Source organism: Cyanistes caeruleus, chromosome 2, assembly GCF_971803275.1.
Source record: "Cyanistes caeruleus chromosome 2, bCyaCae1.hap1.1, whole genome shotgun sequence".
Taxonomy (NCBI): Eukaryota; Metazoa; Chordata; class Aves; order Passeriformes; family Paridae; genus Cyanistes; species Cyanistes caeruleus.
Window position 1 is genome coordinate 34383643 of NC_141702.1, and position 20887 is coordinate 34404529.

Here is a 20887-nt window from a genome sequence, read left to right on the forward strand (position 1 = left end):
CATTGGAATGGGCTGCCCAGGGAGGTGGTGGAGTCACCATCCCTAGGGATGTTTAAGGAGAGACTGATGTGGCACTCAGTGCCGTGGTCTAAGTGTAAGGTGGTTTTCAGTCACAGGTTGAACTCAATGATCTCAGAGGTCTTTTCCAACCCAATTGATTCTGTGATATATAACAGAAGAACGTGGGCATCTTAAAAATGCAAAGGCTTCTAACTTTGCAGGACATATTACACATGCTCACACAGCACTGTACATTTTTTTAGCACAGAGATGGCCACTGTCCAAAGTATCCATCTACACACTTTTAATGACATGTAATGACCCGGCCTCAGATAAACACTAATGTAAGAGGATACAGCTTAAAATTTTCTGTCATTTCAGAATAGAAGGGTCAAGAAAAATGTAGCTTTAATGAAAGTTAAGTAAAAAAACCGGAGCAGATCTGAAACTGACACTTCAGTCAGGTATGGTACGTGAGATAACAGCCAGGTTACTCACCTAGTAAGTTAATAACCCCATCATTGTAGCAAGCAAAAAGTTTGATGAGATCTTTAAACAGAAGCATGAATGCAGCATTTATGACACCATTTGTCAGTTCATTTGGATGAACCTACAAATAAAACATCAGTTATATAAAAAACAAGTGTCAAATGCAATCAAACATTTTGGCTTGTACCAAGTATTTGGTGCTGTTATGGACAGAATCAAGCGGTGAAGAACTAAGACACTAAACAAAAGCTTTGGTTAGCAGATCAAGGATTTCTTTTTTCACCACTCCAAAACAATCCCCTACATCAGAGGAGCATCCACATCAACAGTAAACATCTTAGACCTGTCTCCTTCACCTACCATGAAGAAGAGGAAGGCAGGGATGCTGTTTATAGTTTTAATGAAATGGACAAAAGATGTCAGTTTACAGCAGAGCTCAACAAAAACTTAATAGTCTATGAGATAATGTATTTGAACTAATGATGTCAAGATCCTTTCTCACATTAACTTGGAAAGAAAATATGTGCTCATTTATTAAAAGTTCTTTCTTTTCTTAAAAATATCTCCTCTTCTGAAAGAACTATCACAATTCTTATGCCATTTAAGGAATGGAAAGCACAATGAGACATGCACTTGAAAGCCTTTCCTCTGAGAGCTGTAGTGGGCTTTGCCTTCCACCTCAAAGTGTACCTTGTTGCCCACCAACAACAGAAGAACCAATTCCTTCAAAAACCTCTTTGAAATGTTACGCTGTGGCTCCTACAATTGATTCCTGGTTTTATCCTTAGGTCAGATAAACAATCCCACCAGCATTTATGACATGATAAATATATTGTACACAGTAATTTCTATGAACAACCCATATTAAACTTCAGCCAATTTAGTTCACAGTTGAAAACCAGATGAAGATTTTGAGGAAGCCAAACAATGTACATGTGGTATTTTAATGGGGTTTCCCCCCCCACCAAAAGAAGTTGGTTGCCAAGAGACAGAAAATAGTGTTCATTCTCCTTGCTTTGTCCATTTCTTCCCCCTCACTGATGCAGAAGATGAAACTCCAAGTTCTCTCTCTACAAAACCAAAAGTGCAATCTTTACATTTCATACATATGGGCAAAGGCCATCCATATCTCAGTGGGACACTGAAAAGGGGATTTTTTGGCCCTCACTTAGGGATGATGTGTAAAAGCATTACCTACAAGGTGAAATGTGTTCATTATAATGCATCATTTATAAGTCACTACCCAGTGTTAATAGCAGGTCAGCTTCAATACATACATCAAATTCAAGTAGTGCATCAATTTGTTCCTGTAATATTGGCATACTCTTCAGCAGCTTTTCAGGAGCCATTGTTCTCATTACACCTTCAGCTCTGCAAGAGGGAATACAGATTAGAAGCTATGCTGTTTCCCCTCTCCTTTTCCCCAAACGGATCTATTGTCTAAAATTTATGCTTGAAGAACCTATAACTCATTTCAAACCATTTCAAAAGCACAGTCTGATTCTCCTGCTTCTCATGCCATCATGAGAACATGAAAAATCCTTTATCCAGCCACCCTTCCTAACAGCAAGTGAGGAAAGGTTTTGTGTTAGAGTGATGAATGCAGGAGATTGATCTCTTTATGGAAAGATGACACTGGGAGCTTAAATGACTAACTAGAAACACTGCCACGGAAGTACTTAGAGAACTGATCTACTTTGTGCACAAAGTTTGTTATGAATAACCAATGACAACTCACAGCTGACATGTCCATGGATGTGTAGCATTTCTTAAGTGTTATCCACAGTCTAACAGCAGTCTTCAAGCATGGTCATTTTTATCTCTGATTATGACAAACCTGCACAACCATCATTATGTATTGCCCCGTTCTTGCTGCAGACAGGTATATGTATATTTGTGCAGACTGGAAATGCATACCACTATTCTTTCTTCTTTTATGCTACATTCTGAGGCAGCACCTTGTTCTGAGCACCAGAAATAACAGGTAGAGAAAACCTTTCCAGGAATTTAGAGCAAGGCAGGAACAGTAGGATCCCCAGCAGCCCAAACTCAAATTTGTTTAACATCAATTGTTCAAGAGCAAACTTGTATGGTCCTCGCTAAGGGAGTGGCATCCAGCTACACAGCAAAGCTGCCATGGTACACCCTAAACCTTCTGGCTGTTTGAGAAGCAGGAGAGAACAGCTTGGTAGTGATGCCTGCATCAACAGGTCGGAATCCCAAGCTGCAGAACACACCAGAACCGCCAGAAGGATCCTGTATGCAACTCATGATGAGCAGGAGCATCTTTAGTATGCACTCAATCGAGCTGCACCTTCAGCAAACCACTTGCTGTGTCAACTGTGCTTCAAGAGAGCATCTAGAGCCCTTAAAGTCCCAGTTAGAGGAGTCAGAGACCAGAAAAATGCTCTCACAAATACCAGTACACTACTCTAGGCTGGGCCAACTGCTTTTTTAACACAGTTCTTGTGAGAAATAAAACCAGCAGTTTACAAACTTACTCTGTTCAGTTTATAACTGTTTGCTCTGCTGCCTGCTAAGAACTTCAGGTGTTCACTTCAGGCTTTGTTTGCAATCAGCCACCTTTCTTAGGGAAAGTGTCTAGAGAGTAACAAAACATCCTAAACATAGTTTCAGAGTGTTTCCTTCTCCAAATCCTAAACACAGCCTCACTGTAGCCAAATTTAATTAGGGAAAGATTTAAAACTAGCACTAAAAGCCCCCAGTTTCACAAGGCACCTTACTTCGGTCTTTAATATTTGTCTTACTACCCAGTCTTTCCTCTCCTCTTTAACCAATTATGAGTACTTTAAAAATCAGATTTTTCATTGTAGCTACACAAAGCATATAACAACAAAGTCACTGAGAAACTAAAACTAAGTGTAATGGCACAAATAAGATTTTCATGGTTCAGACAACCTTATTAATTTACATATGTAAACTTTGCTTACCCTTTCTTCACTCTTGCAAAGTCAAATGCCATTTGTCTGTACGAAAACGCTTTTTCATTCAAGTATCTACTATAACGCCTTATAAAGGTGGACATGTCATAACCTGCAAAAAACAGTTTCACATTTTACATTTCATTTTCATGCTTGTTCAGAAGTTCTTCAGTAAATGATAATATACAGCCAACAGACCCCAAGATTATGTGATTTCTGTTACACTATGAAATTTCACACACAGAACAGGCGTCACAAGACATCTTTCAGCTTCTGAAGAAAGATCAGTAGTGGTACACCAAAACAATCTACCACTGTCCTCTGTTTCCAACAGATTCATGCAATGCACCAGTAGCATGGTTCTGGGGGAAACCTGACAGAGGCCCCTACATAGTTATGGGGTAACATTACATGATGGCCAAAACATTACCCCTTTATTATCAAGGAAAAATATCAATTTAACAGAAAGGTTTTACTTAACTGGTACATGACTTCCAGGACAAAGCCCAAGTTCAACTTGAACACTCTTAATGTTTCATGTATGCTAGCCACTCTGACTCTTACAAGGACCTTCAAGATTTCCCTGACTTGGGTTTACCAGAATGAAGAAATCACGATGGCATCATCAGAGATTATTTCCTTCCTTGAACTGTTACACCAGAAATACTCAAGGCACATAATATTGTACAAGGCACCTCAAACTTCAGTGATTTTCAAGCCTATGACATCTGTGCAGTTAGTATTACAGCCTATCCTCCCAAGTTTCTTCCTCTAAGCCACGGAAACGTGTGTAGAAGGCAACTCCTCTTTAGTTCAGGTCCCTTTTTGCTACCTTTCTAAAAATCCACACCCCTCAATTTAGTCATTGACTGTATTTTCCCTTAATATCTCTCATCATTCAGTGTCCCTGCCAACTCAAGCATAGCACTACCAAATCTCACGCCTCATTATCTATGATACACCGTGTATTATCTATAAAACGGCAATTTAAGTTTAAAGAAAGTAGTGAAGAACACAAATGCATGCATTCAACAGAATTAATTGTTGCCAAACACCAGTGTCTTTGAGTATACATATATGAATGACATATATATATATATGTCATTTATATATACACATGTATCATGTTTAGCTTAGATAAACACACTCTTAGTATTTGTTCCATCTGTTACCACACCTAAAAGATGCTGAAGTGTTTTTGGTGTCACATGTCTACATCAAGAGATGAAATAATGTGGCATTGCTTCGAATTTGCCCATTATTGTAGCATGTCTGTAGACTGCATACAATTTACAAATATTCTCTGACAGCTGAGGAGTTATATTTTCTCTTTTTTCTGGTAGAGCTACCATGAAACAAGCTTTTCCTCTATTAATTGAGGACACAGGAAAATCCACTAATAACTCCAAAGGGAAAAGTAGAAAAGCTTTTTAAGATTCAGAGGGAACAAGTCCTTAGCTTCTGCCTAGACCTTTCTAAATTCATTTACTCAAATAAAATCAAATCCAACCGGTTCTTTTGGTGCCAAGAGCCCTACCATTAAGAAGTCACAGATAATGCCTAAAAAGCACAGTGTCCCCAAGCAAACAAATTACCATTTAAGACTGAGTAAAACCCAAAAAAACTAAACAAAAAGTTCTCCATTTCAACATTTACCACCCTTAAGAGTTAAGGAGATAGCTGACCCAGCCCAGATTTCAACCAGCACTTAAAGAATTTGTACAGTTCCACCTTCTGTGTAAAAATATTGCAGGAGATGAGAAATATTATTCTGAAGTTATCTAGCAGGTCACTTGCATTCCCGTATTTACTAAGTACTTATAAAAAGGCTTCAGTAGCACATTTTTATATTATTTATATCTTATGAATGAAGGAGCAAATTAACAATAGTATCTTATTCAAAATCTTGTTAAGATTCTAGATATAAGTAGGCTTACCATGAGATCCACTTTTGTCCAGAAAATTGCTGAGATTGAACAATGTGTTTCTAGATGCCAGGTACTGAATAAATCTCTGCAACACAAAGCAAATTTTCTTATCACAGGTTGTATCTGAAGGCTTTGTACCTTCTAGCAGCAAGATTACCAGTCTACTTTCAGTATACAACATGAAACCACTCATTTTTTTCTTAGCCTGCAATATCTTCCCCAAAACAACTTGTCCATTCAGATTAACTACTTTTAGTCAGAATCCCTAGTAAATATTCTACTGTATATATATATAAAAGATTATGTGCAAAACACAAAGAATATTGTGAAAGGAGCAATAAAAATGTTTAATTCTCAGGGATCTGAGGGAGCTCAAGATTTAACTGCTTAAAAAGCACATGTCCAGGCTATTCCCAGGCTTCTCAATCCAGCAGGCCTCAGTTTCAGCCAAGCTGAGGGCCTGCTTTAACAACAAGCAAAAGCAAATAAAAGGACTTACAGCCTGAAACAGTTAGAGAAATCAGATGAGAACATTGAACAAAACTTGGAATGGAAAAAATAGGAGTAAGAATTTACACTGTGAGAAGTTCATTGCACAAAAACACTTTATATACAGACAGGGAGGAACTGTTTCACAGTCATACTGAAGTTGTTTCACAATCATACTGAAGTTCCTTAAATGTGCTGTCACTTTTTATGCAGACATACCTGCTGTCTATACAGATCAATAAGAAGCAAGGATATAAGGAGAACTTGATCAAAAAGGCTATCAAGTTAAATTTATACCTCTAGGAAGATTTTAACATTCATGCAGAGAAGGCAACTATTTGGATGGCAGAATACACGTGTCAGTACATCAACTTTGCCCTTAGTCAAAAAAATCCCAGGTAGTGTTTAATCCTGTGTAGCTGTTTTCAAATTCAGTGCATAAATTGTCAGCATCCTGGCACAGGCTGCATCTAGGTCTTAGGGTTTTAAAAATGGCGAGACAAATAAGCAGTCCAGCTCTTTGTTAACAGTAAGTTTTCCCTTAATCAAGAATCATTCTTGCCCCAGCTCCTTTCTGGTTCAGACAAGATGCCTCTGCACTACTAATGCTTTTGGTTTGGCGTGTGTTCAGTACCAATGTGGCCTTGAGAGAGCTGTTCACACTTACCTCATTGCCATGGACCATTAGATGATGTGTGGTGACTAAGGCTTTGAATACGACCACCCAGCTACTATTCGTTGCTCGCTCAAAAAGCGTATCAGCCATCTGAGGGATATTCACGTTTGTTTCATTAGTTGCTTGGATCAAGTCTGTAGGAGAGAGAAAAGGATGCTGCAAGTTAGATGCTACAAGTATGATAAAAAGTTTGCAGCATGGCCAGGCTCTCAGACCACCAGGCTGCAGGCCACGGTTGTGGCAAACAGGAAGTTCAGTGTTAACATTCCACGTTTAAAAAAAAAGAAAGAAAAACAACAACAAACTCAAACTGAGATTGTATTAGTACATTCTGACAGCAAGACTGGTCTAACTCTGTCATTGAAAAATAATAGTTTTCCAACAATTCTGTCCCAAGCTATGACCAAACATTTCTCCATCTTTATCCCAGATGAAATTAGGGCGCACAACATCATATGACTTTACTGCTTGAGGGTTTTAAAGTTAATTGTCTCAGTTCATTACCTCTGGGTTAGAGAAATAAGTACTACTGAATTCTTCACTTACAGGTAACATGTCAAGCACACTGAACCCACTCACACCAGCAAAAAGAGACATCACCAGAAACAGATACTCTGTCTTCCCAGAGGTTGTTTTAATCAGCAAGCTCCACTGACCTCCTAGAGTTTCTACAGACCCAGAAAGCAGAAGAGTGCATTCAGGCATGCATTAAGCTCTCTTCAACAATGAGAAAGAACACAAGGATTGACATCAGTTTATACTGAAGCAACTGCACCTTACATAGAAGAAATAAGACATTAGACTGTCTCAGGGAAAAATGATAACATACAGCTTGATGCCCTGTACATTAAGAACATGTAAACTTGCACAGAAGAGTGCAAGAAATTAAGGTAAGCAGTTAAATCATAAACAGTAGGGCTGCAAGCTTTCCACTATCCTCTACATCCCACAGGATCCAAGATTTATTACATCCCCTTTTACCTACTGACTCAAATTAGCAGCCAGCAATTACCTTCTACTTGCTATCACCTATTTTTAAGACACAACTGGAAACCGCATACTGCAACTGCATGCCCAGAACATGTGTGATTCCAGACACAGCCCTAGCAAGACTCAAGGAAACAACTTCATGCAACAAAAAGAGCACAAAACACAGATCTAATTGTAGGGCTGAGGCTTAAAATTTGAAGACCTAAGAAGAAAAAAAAATGGAAGTTTAACTACTAGACTAAGCATTATCTGAAATTAAAATAAAAATCTGTTACTTTCCCTCAGATTAATAATTGTTAATGATTTCTTCCCCACCTCCAGACTAGAAGCTTTCCTCCAACTATTCAAGTCATTCCATGATGACAGATATTTACCTCAAAAGCAGACAGGATATTTTGTGACTGATCCTTGCACACTCAAAGGTATACAGGAGTTCAGTTCACTTGGGCAGTAGGGTCACCACTTGGCAAACTTCCTTTCCCTCCCCTACATAATCCCAAGCAATGGAGAGCATTAGTGTTGCTAAGAGTGGAAAGTCAAGGCTCAGCATTAAACTACTGATTCTGCCTTTGCAGGACAGGAAAAGTCCAGAGGACAAATCTCTCTAAATCAATCAATGAGTCAGTCACATCAGCAACTGGTGTGTATAGAAGTCCAGACTGCTGGACCAGAAGCATTCAAAAGTTCAGGTTTTGGTTGGTTGGTTGATGTCTTTTTTTAAATACCTGGCACGTAATCTTTATGGGTTTTTTACCTTCTATCACAAAAACTTATTTTATTTAAGATCCAAAAAATCTCTATCTCAGAGTCAGAAGCTTGGGAAAACTGTAGTACTTGCTTGCATATGAAATTGTCTATTCTATGGGCATAAAAGGTGCAAGTTGTCCTCAGTTTCAGGCCAGGGGAATACTTTTCTGGGATGATACAGGAGACAAAAATTATGTTATCCATTTGCCAGGTTTGAATTGAAAATGTATATTGTCATGGCATTTTGTTGTCTTGGTTATGGAAGTTGGGTTTGAAGTTTTTTCGCAAAACACCTTCTGAAATGTGTTTAATTCTACAACCTCAGTAATACTACCCTTGAAGGAGGAAGTTCTGCAAGGTATTATAGCAGCAAAGCCATGCTATTGAATGACAGCAATTCAAGATCACAGAGCTCCAAGCATTCTCCTTGATCTCATGGTACACAAACAGGCCAATGATCTTTTATTCTGTACTGCTGATTAATGCAATACAGAAGACAGTGGTTTGTAAAAGCCTAGAAGCAAGTCACAAGTGGCTTACTCACTGTTTACCCCACTCAGAGATTTTACTGCAGGTGACAGCTTTTGTCTTACTTATAGGAGGAAATACATCAGATTTGTAAGATTTCAGTCTTGGGCTTCAGTATGTTGATTTCTGTGAAAGAAGGACACTATAAATTGTGTATTCCATCACTGCACTTTAGATAATGAAACCCCAGAGAAGTCCAGCCACAGACATGCTGGCAATGGAGGCAACAAGGCACTGCTATATGATACCACAGAATTGCTTCTTAAATCAATGACTCAGTCATTTCTGTCTCCTCTCCATCTGCTGGAGGGTACAGCATCTCAGTCTGCAGCTCTGAATGTTTTAGGACATGAGTAATTATACTGTGCAAAACAGAGGCATGATTAAAATTAAGTCTACTACTTTCAATGCACAGAAAAGAATTAAACCATGCATGAAGATGTCACTTGTCATCTGAGGCCAGAAAAAGGAGATTGGGGGTGGGGGGATAATTCTCACAGAGCTGTTTCCCATTTAGTCACACCACGAAGATAAGGTATTCAAATTTCCTGGGTTTCTTTTCCCAGTGCCAAAGAGTCTCAGCTCAACCAGCAACCATCAGCATCTGGAATGAAGCACCAGCACAGCTAACTTTAAGAAACTGAGCAGAAGAGCTTGGTGGCTAAGCTAAAATTTAAAATAAGAGTTGGAAAAATCAATTTTACTTTAATGTAGTAAGGAAGAACAGATACAAGGGAAAAGAAATCGTATACAGGGAAAAAAATCTAGAAATTCTATTTCCAAAATATACAGATTCAGACATCTGCTGGACGGACATAAGACAGAAAAGTTTAGTCTTCCAAGGAAGTCACAGGTACATTTGCTAATACAGAATAGGTAATATTAAGAAGTAATTAAAGAAGTAAGACGAAAAACAAGCCAACAGAAACCATAGGAAGGAATCTTTCAAAGTTGATTCCATTTGGGGCACGCACAAGTAGGGCAAACAAGGATTAAAGGTACCTTTCTGCAGAAGTTTCTGCTACTGCAGGCATCCAGTACACTGACAGCTAATCCCCAAACCCAGACACTGAGCACAAATACAAATTACAAGCACAGTCAGAAATCAGAATTGTACTGCAATAGCAGCAAGTGCTTTTACCACAAATTTCACAGAAGCAAAGTAATTGGAGAATGTAGATCTATATAGGCCTTATTTAAATTCATTTGTTTACTAAATCACAATTGCCAAATCACAGTATGTGATTTCTCCTAGTTCCTCTCTTTACATTTTTGTAGTTGCTATTTTAAAGACTTCTTCAATTAAAGATACTTTTAAAAATAATAATTTTACTTGAATACACTTTTTCTAGTTAAGCTTTGAGATGGAAAATCAATGCAATAGAAGAAATGAATGGTTATCAGTTCTCTGACACTTTAACTTAAATTTAAACAGCAGTTTTTAAGCTATTGGACAGGCCAATTTTTCCACCCAGATTTAAGACAACTGTAACTTAATCATGCTCTAGGTTTACTTCTCTTTTCTAATTAATACCTCCATTAATAAAAAGGCAAGCCTGCCAAATAGAGGAAGAGTGGTAGAGGGCTCACTGAGGCAGACTGAAGTAAGTTAAGAGACCTCTCTCTTCATGACATTTTGAAGAGTCCACTAAAAGATGGGACTAGCTTCAATGTTTGTTAAACTCATAAGGTAAAAAAAAGGGAACAGTAAGAACATTTCAAAGGTTTCAGAATTTCAGACTCTTTTAAATTAGTTTAGAAACTAGTTTTTAGTTTGTTTTCTGTTTGATTTTTTCCTTAATGAGAGAGATTATACAATACTTCAAAGAATCTCTTAGTCCTTTACCTTTTACAGATGGTATTCTGAATCTGGGCAGGGATTTTCCCCTATTTTGTTTTGCTGCCCCCCCCCCCCAAAATTCTTTAATAAGCAGACCTGGGATTTCCCAGTTCATGATTAATTATTCACAATTTACATTTCAGTATGCAGAGAAACAGCAGCAGAGCATGAGACCTCTCTGCTCAGAGGAATATCAGTGCCAACTTAAAAGCAGCTGTCATTCCAGACTGAATTAACACACAAGCTGCCTCAGCATCTGAGCTGTGTCATACATTCAGTTCCTAAACTTTGCCAAATCTCTCCAGCAGTCACCCCCTTACAGATCTTCTTCACAACTACTCAAATGCTACAATAGTCTTCAGAAGTTGTTTTTTTTCTCACTTATAAGTATTTAAATAATGCCTTGAACCTATTGAAAATTAAATACATGATTGTTCCAAATCTAGGCTAGTCAAGAACAGAAAGAAGCAGCTCAGAGTAAGAGTTTACAAGCCTCAACCAAGAAAGTTAAATAGGCAAGAGTACAGACCCTCCCCTGCAAGACAGAATTGTATTAGGAAGCTACTAGAGCATTGTGCTAACAAACACAAGAGCTGAACTTCCCTGAACAGAAACCTGACCACAAAACAGTACTGGAAAGCAGAACAAAGTTACCAGCTTCTGCTGCTACAACAATTGTTCATAAGAACATTAGATAATTTGAATGTTGTTTGACTATCAGGGAAGTCCATGGAAAAGAGTTTGGAATTCATTTCTGAGGTTATAATTTGTCATTTATTCTTTTCACTGTCTACACAAGCACACATCTTGATCTGGCTTGTAACAATCACCCTGACAGCAGTGAATGCTCTTTCTTCATTCCTCCCCAAAAGTCTGCCTCAAGGCTTGCTGTATCCCACCTTGATGCCAGCAAGCTTACCCTTTATCCAAGTCCAGCCTCTTTCAGATACTGCCTTGGAACTTCCATGCCTATGCCAACTCAACAAACCTAAACACAATCTGCAACTGAGCATGTGCCCTCCAGGTACTTTGGACTCCCAATAATGCAGCTTTAGCTCTTGGGGGTGCTAACTCCTCTCTCCAGCCATACTTCAAATATCTCATCCTTCCAAATTTAACCTCAGACTCTTGTGAGGACAAATACTTGCTGAAGTTTGAGAGGTCATGGCAATCAGTCTTTGAACCACACAACAGCATTCCGCACCAAGACAAGCTTTTATATACAATTTCTTCCTCTCTGCTTACTCACATGCATATTGTACTACCCAAAGTATTAAGTGTTTGCAGAACCTATCAATCACATGAAGGGTCTGCAGAGAGACAGGGTAAATGACTAAGTACTAGCAAATTTCTCTTGAAGCATCCTCCAATTTCTCAACCTGAGGGTTTAATTAGCCTTAGAATCATCTTATTACCTCACTACTCTTTTTTAAATATAACAGTGCACCACTTCCTATATTATCAAATACCTCTTTTGAAACAAAGTGAAAAATCTACTGCCCATACAAACTGATGGATTTTATTCCAACATACTTCCATGTGGTTTGTACCCCTCCTTAGCCAATATATCAAGGCAAGATATTTGGCTTTTAGTCATCTGCAAAAATCACCCTAGCTCATTAGCAGTGCTACATCAGTTATGCTGCACTTAATTATTTATATGTATGGTTTTTCCTTCTGAGAGGTTCAGGTTCTGCTCTCTTGGAAACAGGAAATAAAAGCCAACCATCAGATGGTCTTCTACCATCTTTTAGATCTGATGGATCTAAAAGGCTGCAACTACAGCAGCTGTCTCTCTAAGTATTAATTATAGGAGGAAAGTGTGTTAAAAAAAAATTGATCTTGCTTTAAGAAATTCCTTCAAATTTCATGAACTATGAATACTTCTTTACATACAAAAAAAGTTCCTAGAACTTTGAGCTCCACTTCCTCTGGGGGAGAACAGTGTGCACTACCTTTAATGTTTACACTGGAGCTCCCTCAAGGGGAGTAGTAGAACTGAAAGGAGACATTCAGGCCAGCTGCAGAAGCTCAGTGTTAAGAAGCAGTCATTTAAGTATAGTCTTTAAGACTGAAAATTAATTAGCAATTAACATATTTTATGAATGAAGTCTGAGACCTTGCTGACACCCGTGATCCAAACAGTCAGAAGAATAAAAGTTTCATTTTTACTCATGAATTACCTATCTGGAATAACAGAAGATAGGCTACACAAACTTTCTAGTACCAACATACTACAGAAAGCACCTTTTTAGACTCACACATACAAAGCCAGAACACCAAAGGGGGAAAGGCCCCAAGAATTCTGCCTGCTTTCTTCCCCACTACAGCTACCACAGCTTTTTTAAACATCTTCACTATAGGAAAAGTATTAGTTATCAAGCATGGAATCTTCTCCCTGCCCAAAGTCATAAGAAGCTCAATCTTGAACTTCATTCATACAGAATTCACTTACTGTGCATACCAAATAATCTCAGGCAATAATACAAGTTCAGCAAAGCAGAGGAAAGACGAGAAATCACAACTTTAATCATCTTTTTCTCTCCACCACAGAACCCACTTCAAACCCTCTTTCCACACAAATCCTGCTCCACAACTAGCTCAACAGAAACATGCATTTTTCTGCTCAAATACAAGATTTAAGCATTTCTGCTTAAGGTGATATGAAACAGCAAGTAATTCAGAGCTAAATGTGCCACTTCTCTGTTTTATTGATTTACTGGAAGTAAGAGCTGAGCCACAAATCATTATTGCAGTGCCTTTTTTGCATGACTCTTAGCAGTTTAAGACACGCAAAATTACATTCCCATTTGGTGGACACCAACCAATGATTATAAGGTCAAAATTAAACAGCAGATGTCTTGGAGAAATGCTATTTCCCATTGTATTGTATATATGGCATCTTAACTCTAGGGGAAGAAGAGACATGGAAAAAGCCCAGCTAATGTTAAAAATAGCTTTTGACCAATAACTTCACAGGAAAATGAACTTTTATCCTGCATGGCAAATCTCAGACCTCATTCTACAAGACATTTCCTTCAGCACTTCAAACTTGGAAGCCTTGACCAAACTACACATTAATTTAGAGACGCAACTACAACCACTAGCCAATCTTCTGCCAAGCCTTCAAAGCATTTATTCAATTTCCTCTAAGGGAATTGTTCTCTCCATCCATGCAAGCATTAAAGTGACAGTTCTCTTGCATCTTACCTCTTGCTGCAAACAACAAAGCAATTTTAAAGGCATTATAGAGTTGCAAGATTATTGCTTAGAAGGATAACAGTCAATAAAATCTACTTAAATGACTACTGTCAATTACCTGTTGACATTAGGCACATCCATAACCTGATACCAGGATTCTAGCTGTGGCCTGTTATTATCCTTCCATGAAAGTGACCAACCCCTAACATTACCTGTTGGTTGTGTCAACTGATAACTCTTATCATTTGGGTGCTTGCTGGAATATCAATAACAGGATCAGCTGCAGCTTTTAGGTAGAGAGTACAGCTAGACCAGAAACACAAGGATTTCACATTTTCCACAATAGCACTGGGCCATTTGCTGTAATCTCTGCACTACAGCATTCTCTAATCCTAATCAGCCTTTACATGCTGGGCTGATCTTACACTCCAAACACATCTGGCAGAAAGTGGTAATCAGCTGAGGCATGATACCTGGGCTCTTTCAGTTGCCATGCTGCAGTTTGAGAAGAATTCTGCCCCCAAATTATCTCCTTTCCTCAGAAAACCATTTGTTTTCTATAAATTTGTAGAAATGAATCTATCACTAGATTATCAACTCTGCCCAGAACAGCAATTTGTAATCCACTAAAAAGCTGAACAAGACTGAAAATACATTGCAAGAAGCCTGATGTTCCAGCTCCAGTACTCAGCTGTTACATTTTGGGAATACATTAACAAAAAACCAAAAAAAATCAGGTGGAGTTAAGACAACATGCCAACGACTTCAGTGACATGATAATCAGCTACAGCCTTTGTGCTGGAAAGAGATGGGTTGAGTAGGCAGCCTCAGAAGCTGACACATCTGACCCAATACCCAGACCATGGTCCATGCTTTTACTACTCCCTCAGCAAGACTATTCTAAGAGTTCAATTTTTTTCATCAGTGGATGCCACATGATGACACATGATCCTTTAACTAGGAATGAAATCCCCACAAACATGAAAGCAGCCCTGCACGAAAACATGAGCACACCTGTAGGAAAAAGAAACCTAGTGTATTGCAAACCTCTGCACGAGCCAGTGCAACACTATGACCTCCTGGAAGCACACTGAAGCAGCTCCAACCAAGCAGCAAGTCATTTCTAACATGACTGCTCTCATTTCAATCCATTCTCTTGTATCTACGTATCTACCATAAAGCAGAGTTCATAAAACCAGATGGCTGCCTCATATGTGAATGCTGTGCCTTAGAACAGTCTTTTTAACAAAATGATGATATCCTTCACAGTTAGACACAGCTTTACTCTCTCTGTGCTAAGAAAAACAAACAAACAAAGGGTAAAATACAAGACTGCACAATTCCTTTATGTCCATTCCCTTGTATTACATCAGCTAAACTATAATCTTTTTCTTCTGTCACACAGGCAGGTGAGTTTAAGTCTCAAAAATCTTGAAAAAATTGAAGTCTACTTCCAATAGACTTGACTCTTCAACATAAGCGGGCAGCCTTTCACATACTGCAGATTTCTTGATGCTGCAAAAACCCTCCAAAATGTTAAATTCAATGGAACATCTACCTGAGAGATAGAAGATGCAGTAAGGGCTACTAACATTTTAAAAAACCTGACAGTACTAAGTTGCTATCAACAGTTTGAAGTCACCAATGCCTCTGGATGAAGCATTTGCAATTGGCAGAAGTCTCCTATCAAGCTACTGATGAGTGAGGAACTTGGAATCCATCACACCAGCTCACATCCAGGCAGCACAGCTTTGTGAAGAGTCAGATCTCTAGACTGGAACACCCAGAAGTGTCAATTTAACTCTTGATATGGAGCATGATATTTGAAAGGTAGTTTCTCATAATAGTGTCTAAGCAGTTTCCAGCTTTCTGATGAACAAGCAGCAGCCCTTTAAACTCACCTATTACAAATACAGCAAACCTTGTCTGTTAACACTCTTGCCATTCACCACCAACAAAGCAATCTGAAGTTTAAATCAACAAAACCAGAAAAACACTAATGTAGAGTATTTCATAGACATTTCATAGAGTGAAAGATCAGATCAGAAAATCGCAGGTAAGACTCACGTATTAAAATAACGTTGTTTCACTCGTCAGCAACAAAACATCACTGATAATGAAATGTGCATGTCTTCAAAACACTGGCATATTCAGTATGTAGAGTTGCTTCTGGCTTGCTGTCCCTTAGCAAAATGTACATTCTCCCATAAATACATTTAGATGAAGCTATAAAACTTCGATCAGGAGCTACAAGCACAAAAAACATACTCTGGATTCCAGAGTCACGCAACATGATCCAAACCCAAGTCTCCATTTTAAAAGGTTGGATTTGAAAACTCCAGGGCTGCTAAAGGACTGATACAATGATAAGTTAAAGTTTTCATCTATATTTGACCTATATGTAGCCTTCAGAGGCAGGAAACAGGCCAGTTGGCTTGCCCCTTTCACACAAGTCCTACACTCCCTGAGGCAAGAAGTGAAGGGAAGAGTCCTGTGAAAAGCAGTTTGAGCTCCCACTGAAGTGCATCTAGGTCAGCTCCTCAGTTATGTCAAGGATGTGCCCCCTCCTAGTGCTGTCCTGCACTGTGGCAGATCATTGATCACTGCCTTACTCTGAGGACCTTCCTCTAAACTTGTAAACTTGCATATATTTAAACAAGGTGGGTGACAAGTCCATGTTTTATTCATGCTTCAAGCAGTCATGTCTTTCTCTCACTTCTGTGGAGGACCATTTTAGAACATTTTGTAAAGTATCAGAGGGATTTAAGATATATAACAAAACTACACCAAAGGCACCAGGAGCCTGCCAGGCTCTGCAGGCTAACCCCTGACCATCTGCTATGGGAGCACCCGCTGCCATCATGTCATCTGCACTCGTGCCAAGCCAAAAGGCAGTTTCAAGTGAAGCACTGTACTGTCAGCAGTCAAGCCACAGCCTTGTATCACTTCCTAGGACAGAAAAGTTTAAGACATTTTCTTAAAAAGACATGTCCTTCAGTCCTTTAATTGTACGGTAGAACAATCTTAGCTCAAGTGGACACCAAACTCTCCAATCTACCCTTACCAGCCTTTTGCATCTCAGCCATAACCTAGACTCCTAAGCACTTAAAAACAGTGAGCAATCCTTTTTTATTCCTTCTTTGAGTCAGTAAAGCAACCCTGTCAAAGCGTATGGCTCAACTGTTTTGTCAGAATTCTGCAGCCCAATTGCAACACAGGAGTTCCTGCCAATTTGCTTTTTACCTGTGGTAATTTTGCATATTGGCTTAAGACCAAAAGGAGTTGATTACCACAAGTCAGACCCAAGCTGCAGACACGTCCTGTCAGCAGCCTGCAGCTCTCAGTACACATGAGAGGCACAGTTTTGTGGTTCTCAAGCATGATCATGTCTATCTACTCACAAAATCCCTTCTACAAAAAACATCACCACACACTTGAGTTTTATCAACAGCTAGAAAAAATAGACTAGGAAAGGCAACCAATTGACATGCTGCCTCTGCTCAGATGGCCAGAGTAAAAATTACATAAAGACACATTAGCATAACATCAGGACCTTTTAGCATCCAGTCTCTCTCATTAAACTAAGTTTAGATACAGATATAATCTACAACAAAGCATGAGATCACATTATCCTGGGCAGAAAAGAGAAACAGAAAGGCATGTAGACTGTGCTGGTCCAGAAGTCAGTGGTAATATTGTGCACTGTCATTTCCTGTGACTACAGCTAAGCCGTGAGCCTCAGATGCCCAATGAATGCCCCATTTGCCAGCAGCCTAGAAAATACTGTTCTAGTATTCCACCTACATTCATTTCAAGGCTGATGTCCAATATCACTTGTGATGCTAGTGCAGATGGATATTAAGAGTATATTCCCTCTCTTAGTGAACTACAGCTCTCAACTGCTTCAATAAATGTGTTTCACAACCTAAAGAGAAGATTTTATGACCACAAACAAAACAAGTTTTGTATTGATTTTGAGTACTTTCAGCCAGCTCTGAAGTAAATATGATCAAAATAGCAAGATTAAAAGCATTAAAAACACTTTTAAGGGTCTAGCATATGGTTTGCAAGATTCCAGAAAGAGCAGACCTTACTATAGTCTGCAAAGTGAAAAGCTAGCCTCTGCCAAGTATTCCAATTGCCTTCCAGCAATTGGCAACATCTGGTTTATTCAGGTTAATTTAAGCCACCAGCTCTCATCCAAGCAAAATTTTGGACAGAAGGAAAATCAAGCAGCCATGCTGAATCTGATGGGGCAGAATACTCTAATATCAGCTTACCAGCAAGGCTTCACACTGCAATCTTGCTGATACTGCTGACTCAGAGGAACAAAAGTACTGCTGCAAACCCTGCGCTACAGATCACTGCCTGCAAGGCTACCAGGAAGGCTTCTTCTATCCTCTCATTTAGTCTGAGTTCAGTGTTCAGTCCTGTGCCAGATGACCCATCCTTTTCTTTATATGTCCTGCAATGAGACCCTGGCTTCCTGGCTTGCTTTACTCCTTGCTTTTTCATTTTCACAGTATTTGAAAGCCCTCTCTCCCAACCAGCCAGAATACTATTCCTAATCTGCACACCATGTGTGGTTATCACTCACTGGTGAGACTCCTGTATTTACCCAAGGCACACAACAGACCCTGTGCTTTTCCACCCATACCAGCATCCCAATCTGTGCTCCAAAAAAGGAACAGTGCATTACTGAAGGATACTGTTTGGTACTGTCTGGACTCATTTTTACGCCATAGTAAGGCTCAGGTAAGGGATATAATGTCATCACTCCACCCCCAATTTTTCCCCAACCTCAGAAATACTGGAGCTAGCTCCTTCAGCAAGCAGTATGTCCACAGCTGACTGAGGAAGGTCTATCCCTTTGTTTTCTTCGGTGGCAGGGAGTGAACTGGACACACATGGCAATGTTTTGGTAGCACTGGGAAATGCTGCAGCTGTGACATCCGAGAACCCAAGTCTCTTCCAGAGGTTGCAGAGGATATCTGCTCTGGCACCAGGGAGTGCATCCTGTACCTCCTGCCCCATCTCTAACATTGGTGTTCTCTCTGCCATTTCTTTTTCCCACTTCCCCTGTCTGTCTAGTATGTTCTGCTTTTTCTTAAGGTTTTCCTTGAGGTGTCACAATCTTGGTGGATGGGCTCAGCTGTGTGTTGCAGCAGATCCACCATGGAGCTGGCTGTGTCTCACACAGAGCACGTCCTGGTCTCCTCTCATGGAGGCCAGCCCTGCAGCCAAAAACTTGTCATGGACACCCAGCACCGGGGAAAGGTAAGCAGGGAAGGAAGGGCAAAGCAGTCTCAAGAATCTTGAGCAGCAGTAGAAAAATACTAAAAGCAGTGTGGCTCTAGTACACTACCTTTTCTTCAAAGGTGGGAGCTGTGAGAGCAGGAAATTCTCCTCTTTGGCTACCAATTTCGCAGTCCAGCAAGAAGCAGACAAAATGTGTGGCCTTCGTGCTCTTCAAAATTATGCTGTCATCATCTACTTTTCAGAGGGTCCTTCACATGGCAGAGACACAGAAGTGTGGACTGACCTCACCTACAGAGCATTTTCTTGTAAACTTCACAGAATCCCTCAATAGTGTGACAGGCCCATATAAGGCATGCACAGAAGACAAAGGGTTTAAGAGTGAGGCTGGGAAATCAGAGACACAGATGAAATCAAAACACAAAAATCAATCAAACCTGCAGATTTTTGTTGCCATTTAGAAGATGTTCAATTGCTGCCAAGATCTAAGGGAACAACCTATGAGACTATTATGAAATATACTCAACTACTAAAGAGAAGTGATTAAAACCATGCTTTGGTCACTGTCATCCTGACCATCTCATAAATAGCTACTCCATTATCAAGGCCTACAGCGGAAGTCAGTACAACAGAAAGATCTGACTTGTCCCAGAATTTGTCATCCATGACCTTGAGAAAGCATGTTTAAGAGAAGGTTCTTGCTTACTTTTGAAAAAGACTAAGAATACCTGCCTTCAGGGCTACTCAATCTTTATCAAGTTACACTGCTTACAAGAAAAAAAGAAGTTTAATATTACAGTGCCTACTCATTTTCTTGTACCCTCATCTTCCCTCCTCCTTTTCTTAGGCATTGCACCATAAGACAACTTACACACAGAACAGTTGAAATGCACAGGATCAAATGATCCTGCCCATATTTCAACATCTGGATCTTAATGTGAATTCAAACTTCTACCCTGATTCAAACATACTTTGAAGAACTGGCCAAGTCATAACTTGATTAGAAGGGCAGCCTTCTCTCGGTATTACACATACCTTAAAAACAGTGTGGGGCGAGGGGGGAATTGAAAATTAACGCCACATAAATAGTCAAGAACAAGTAATCTAAAAAGCATGCTTATTACCTCCCCTTACCCATGACAGACATTTATTTCTACTCCTATTCAGAGATCTGCATGTGTCCAAATGAAGTGTGTCCTCAATACCCTTTTGAGAAAGGACATGATAGAAGCCCACAGAAACAGCCATTCAACATAAAAACTGATGATGTGTCCTTACACTCAATAAATGTGCTAATCCATCATCCAATAAAGAATTAAAGAAAATAACTGCTTGCTTAGATATTTTTTTTCTTTTCAGGTATGACAGCAATTCATTGGGTGACAGAGGAGTTTACACTATAAAATTCACACCATCTATGACAAGAACCAAGACACAGTATTCCAGCTGATCTTCTGTGGTAACATTTAAACAAAGTCAGTTCTCTCACACCTAGAAACTGCCACAAATTACTGCAATACAAGATACAGTGAGACATAAAAGCAGTTTCCTTAGAAAAGTGTGAAGGATTAAGCCCAGTGTGTACAGGGACTCCATTCTTGGCAATTTTCTTGAAGATACTCCTGCAACTGTAGAGATTTAGTGTCACCAGGACTGCAGAGCAATGCAGTACATCTGCACTGCTCCCTCTAGGAAAGGGCCACAAGTGCCAACAATCTTGGAACACTCCCCAAACCACTTCAGGAGCAAACAACTTCTGAAATAGATGCACCCTAGTTAACCTGATCCTTTAACCCACTGA

At 39.5% G+C, this 20887-nt stretch overlaps 1 protein-coding gene across 27 annotated transcripts in view; it reads right to left on the reverse strand.

Annotated features, from left to right (window-relative positions):
- The window catches only part of SNAP91 (synaptosome associated protein 91), a 63776-nt gene that overhangs the window by 38156 nt on the left and 4733 nt on the right, over positions 1-20887 (reverse strand). For all 27 annotated transcript variants that reach the window (XM_086876437.1, XM_086876438.1, XM_086876435.1 and 24 more), the window contains exons 3-7: positions 6516-6658; positions 5369-5444; positions 3441-3543; positions 1767-1860; positions 499-610 (exon numbers count right to left, since the gene is read on the reverse strand). In XM_086876437.1, coding sequence (XP_086732563.1) covers positions 499-610; positions 1767-1860; positions 3441-3543; positions 5369-5444; positions 6516-6658 — 528 coding nt within the window. The remainder of the gene's footprint in view (positions 1-498; positions 611-1766; positions 1861-3440; positions 3544-5368; positions 5445-6515; positions 6659-20887) is intronic.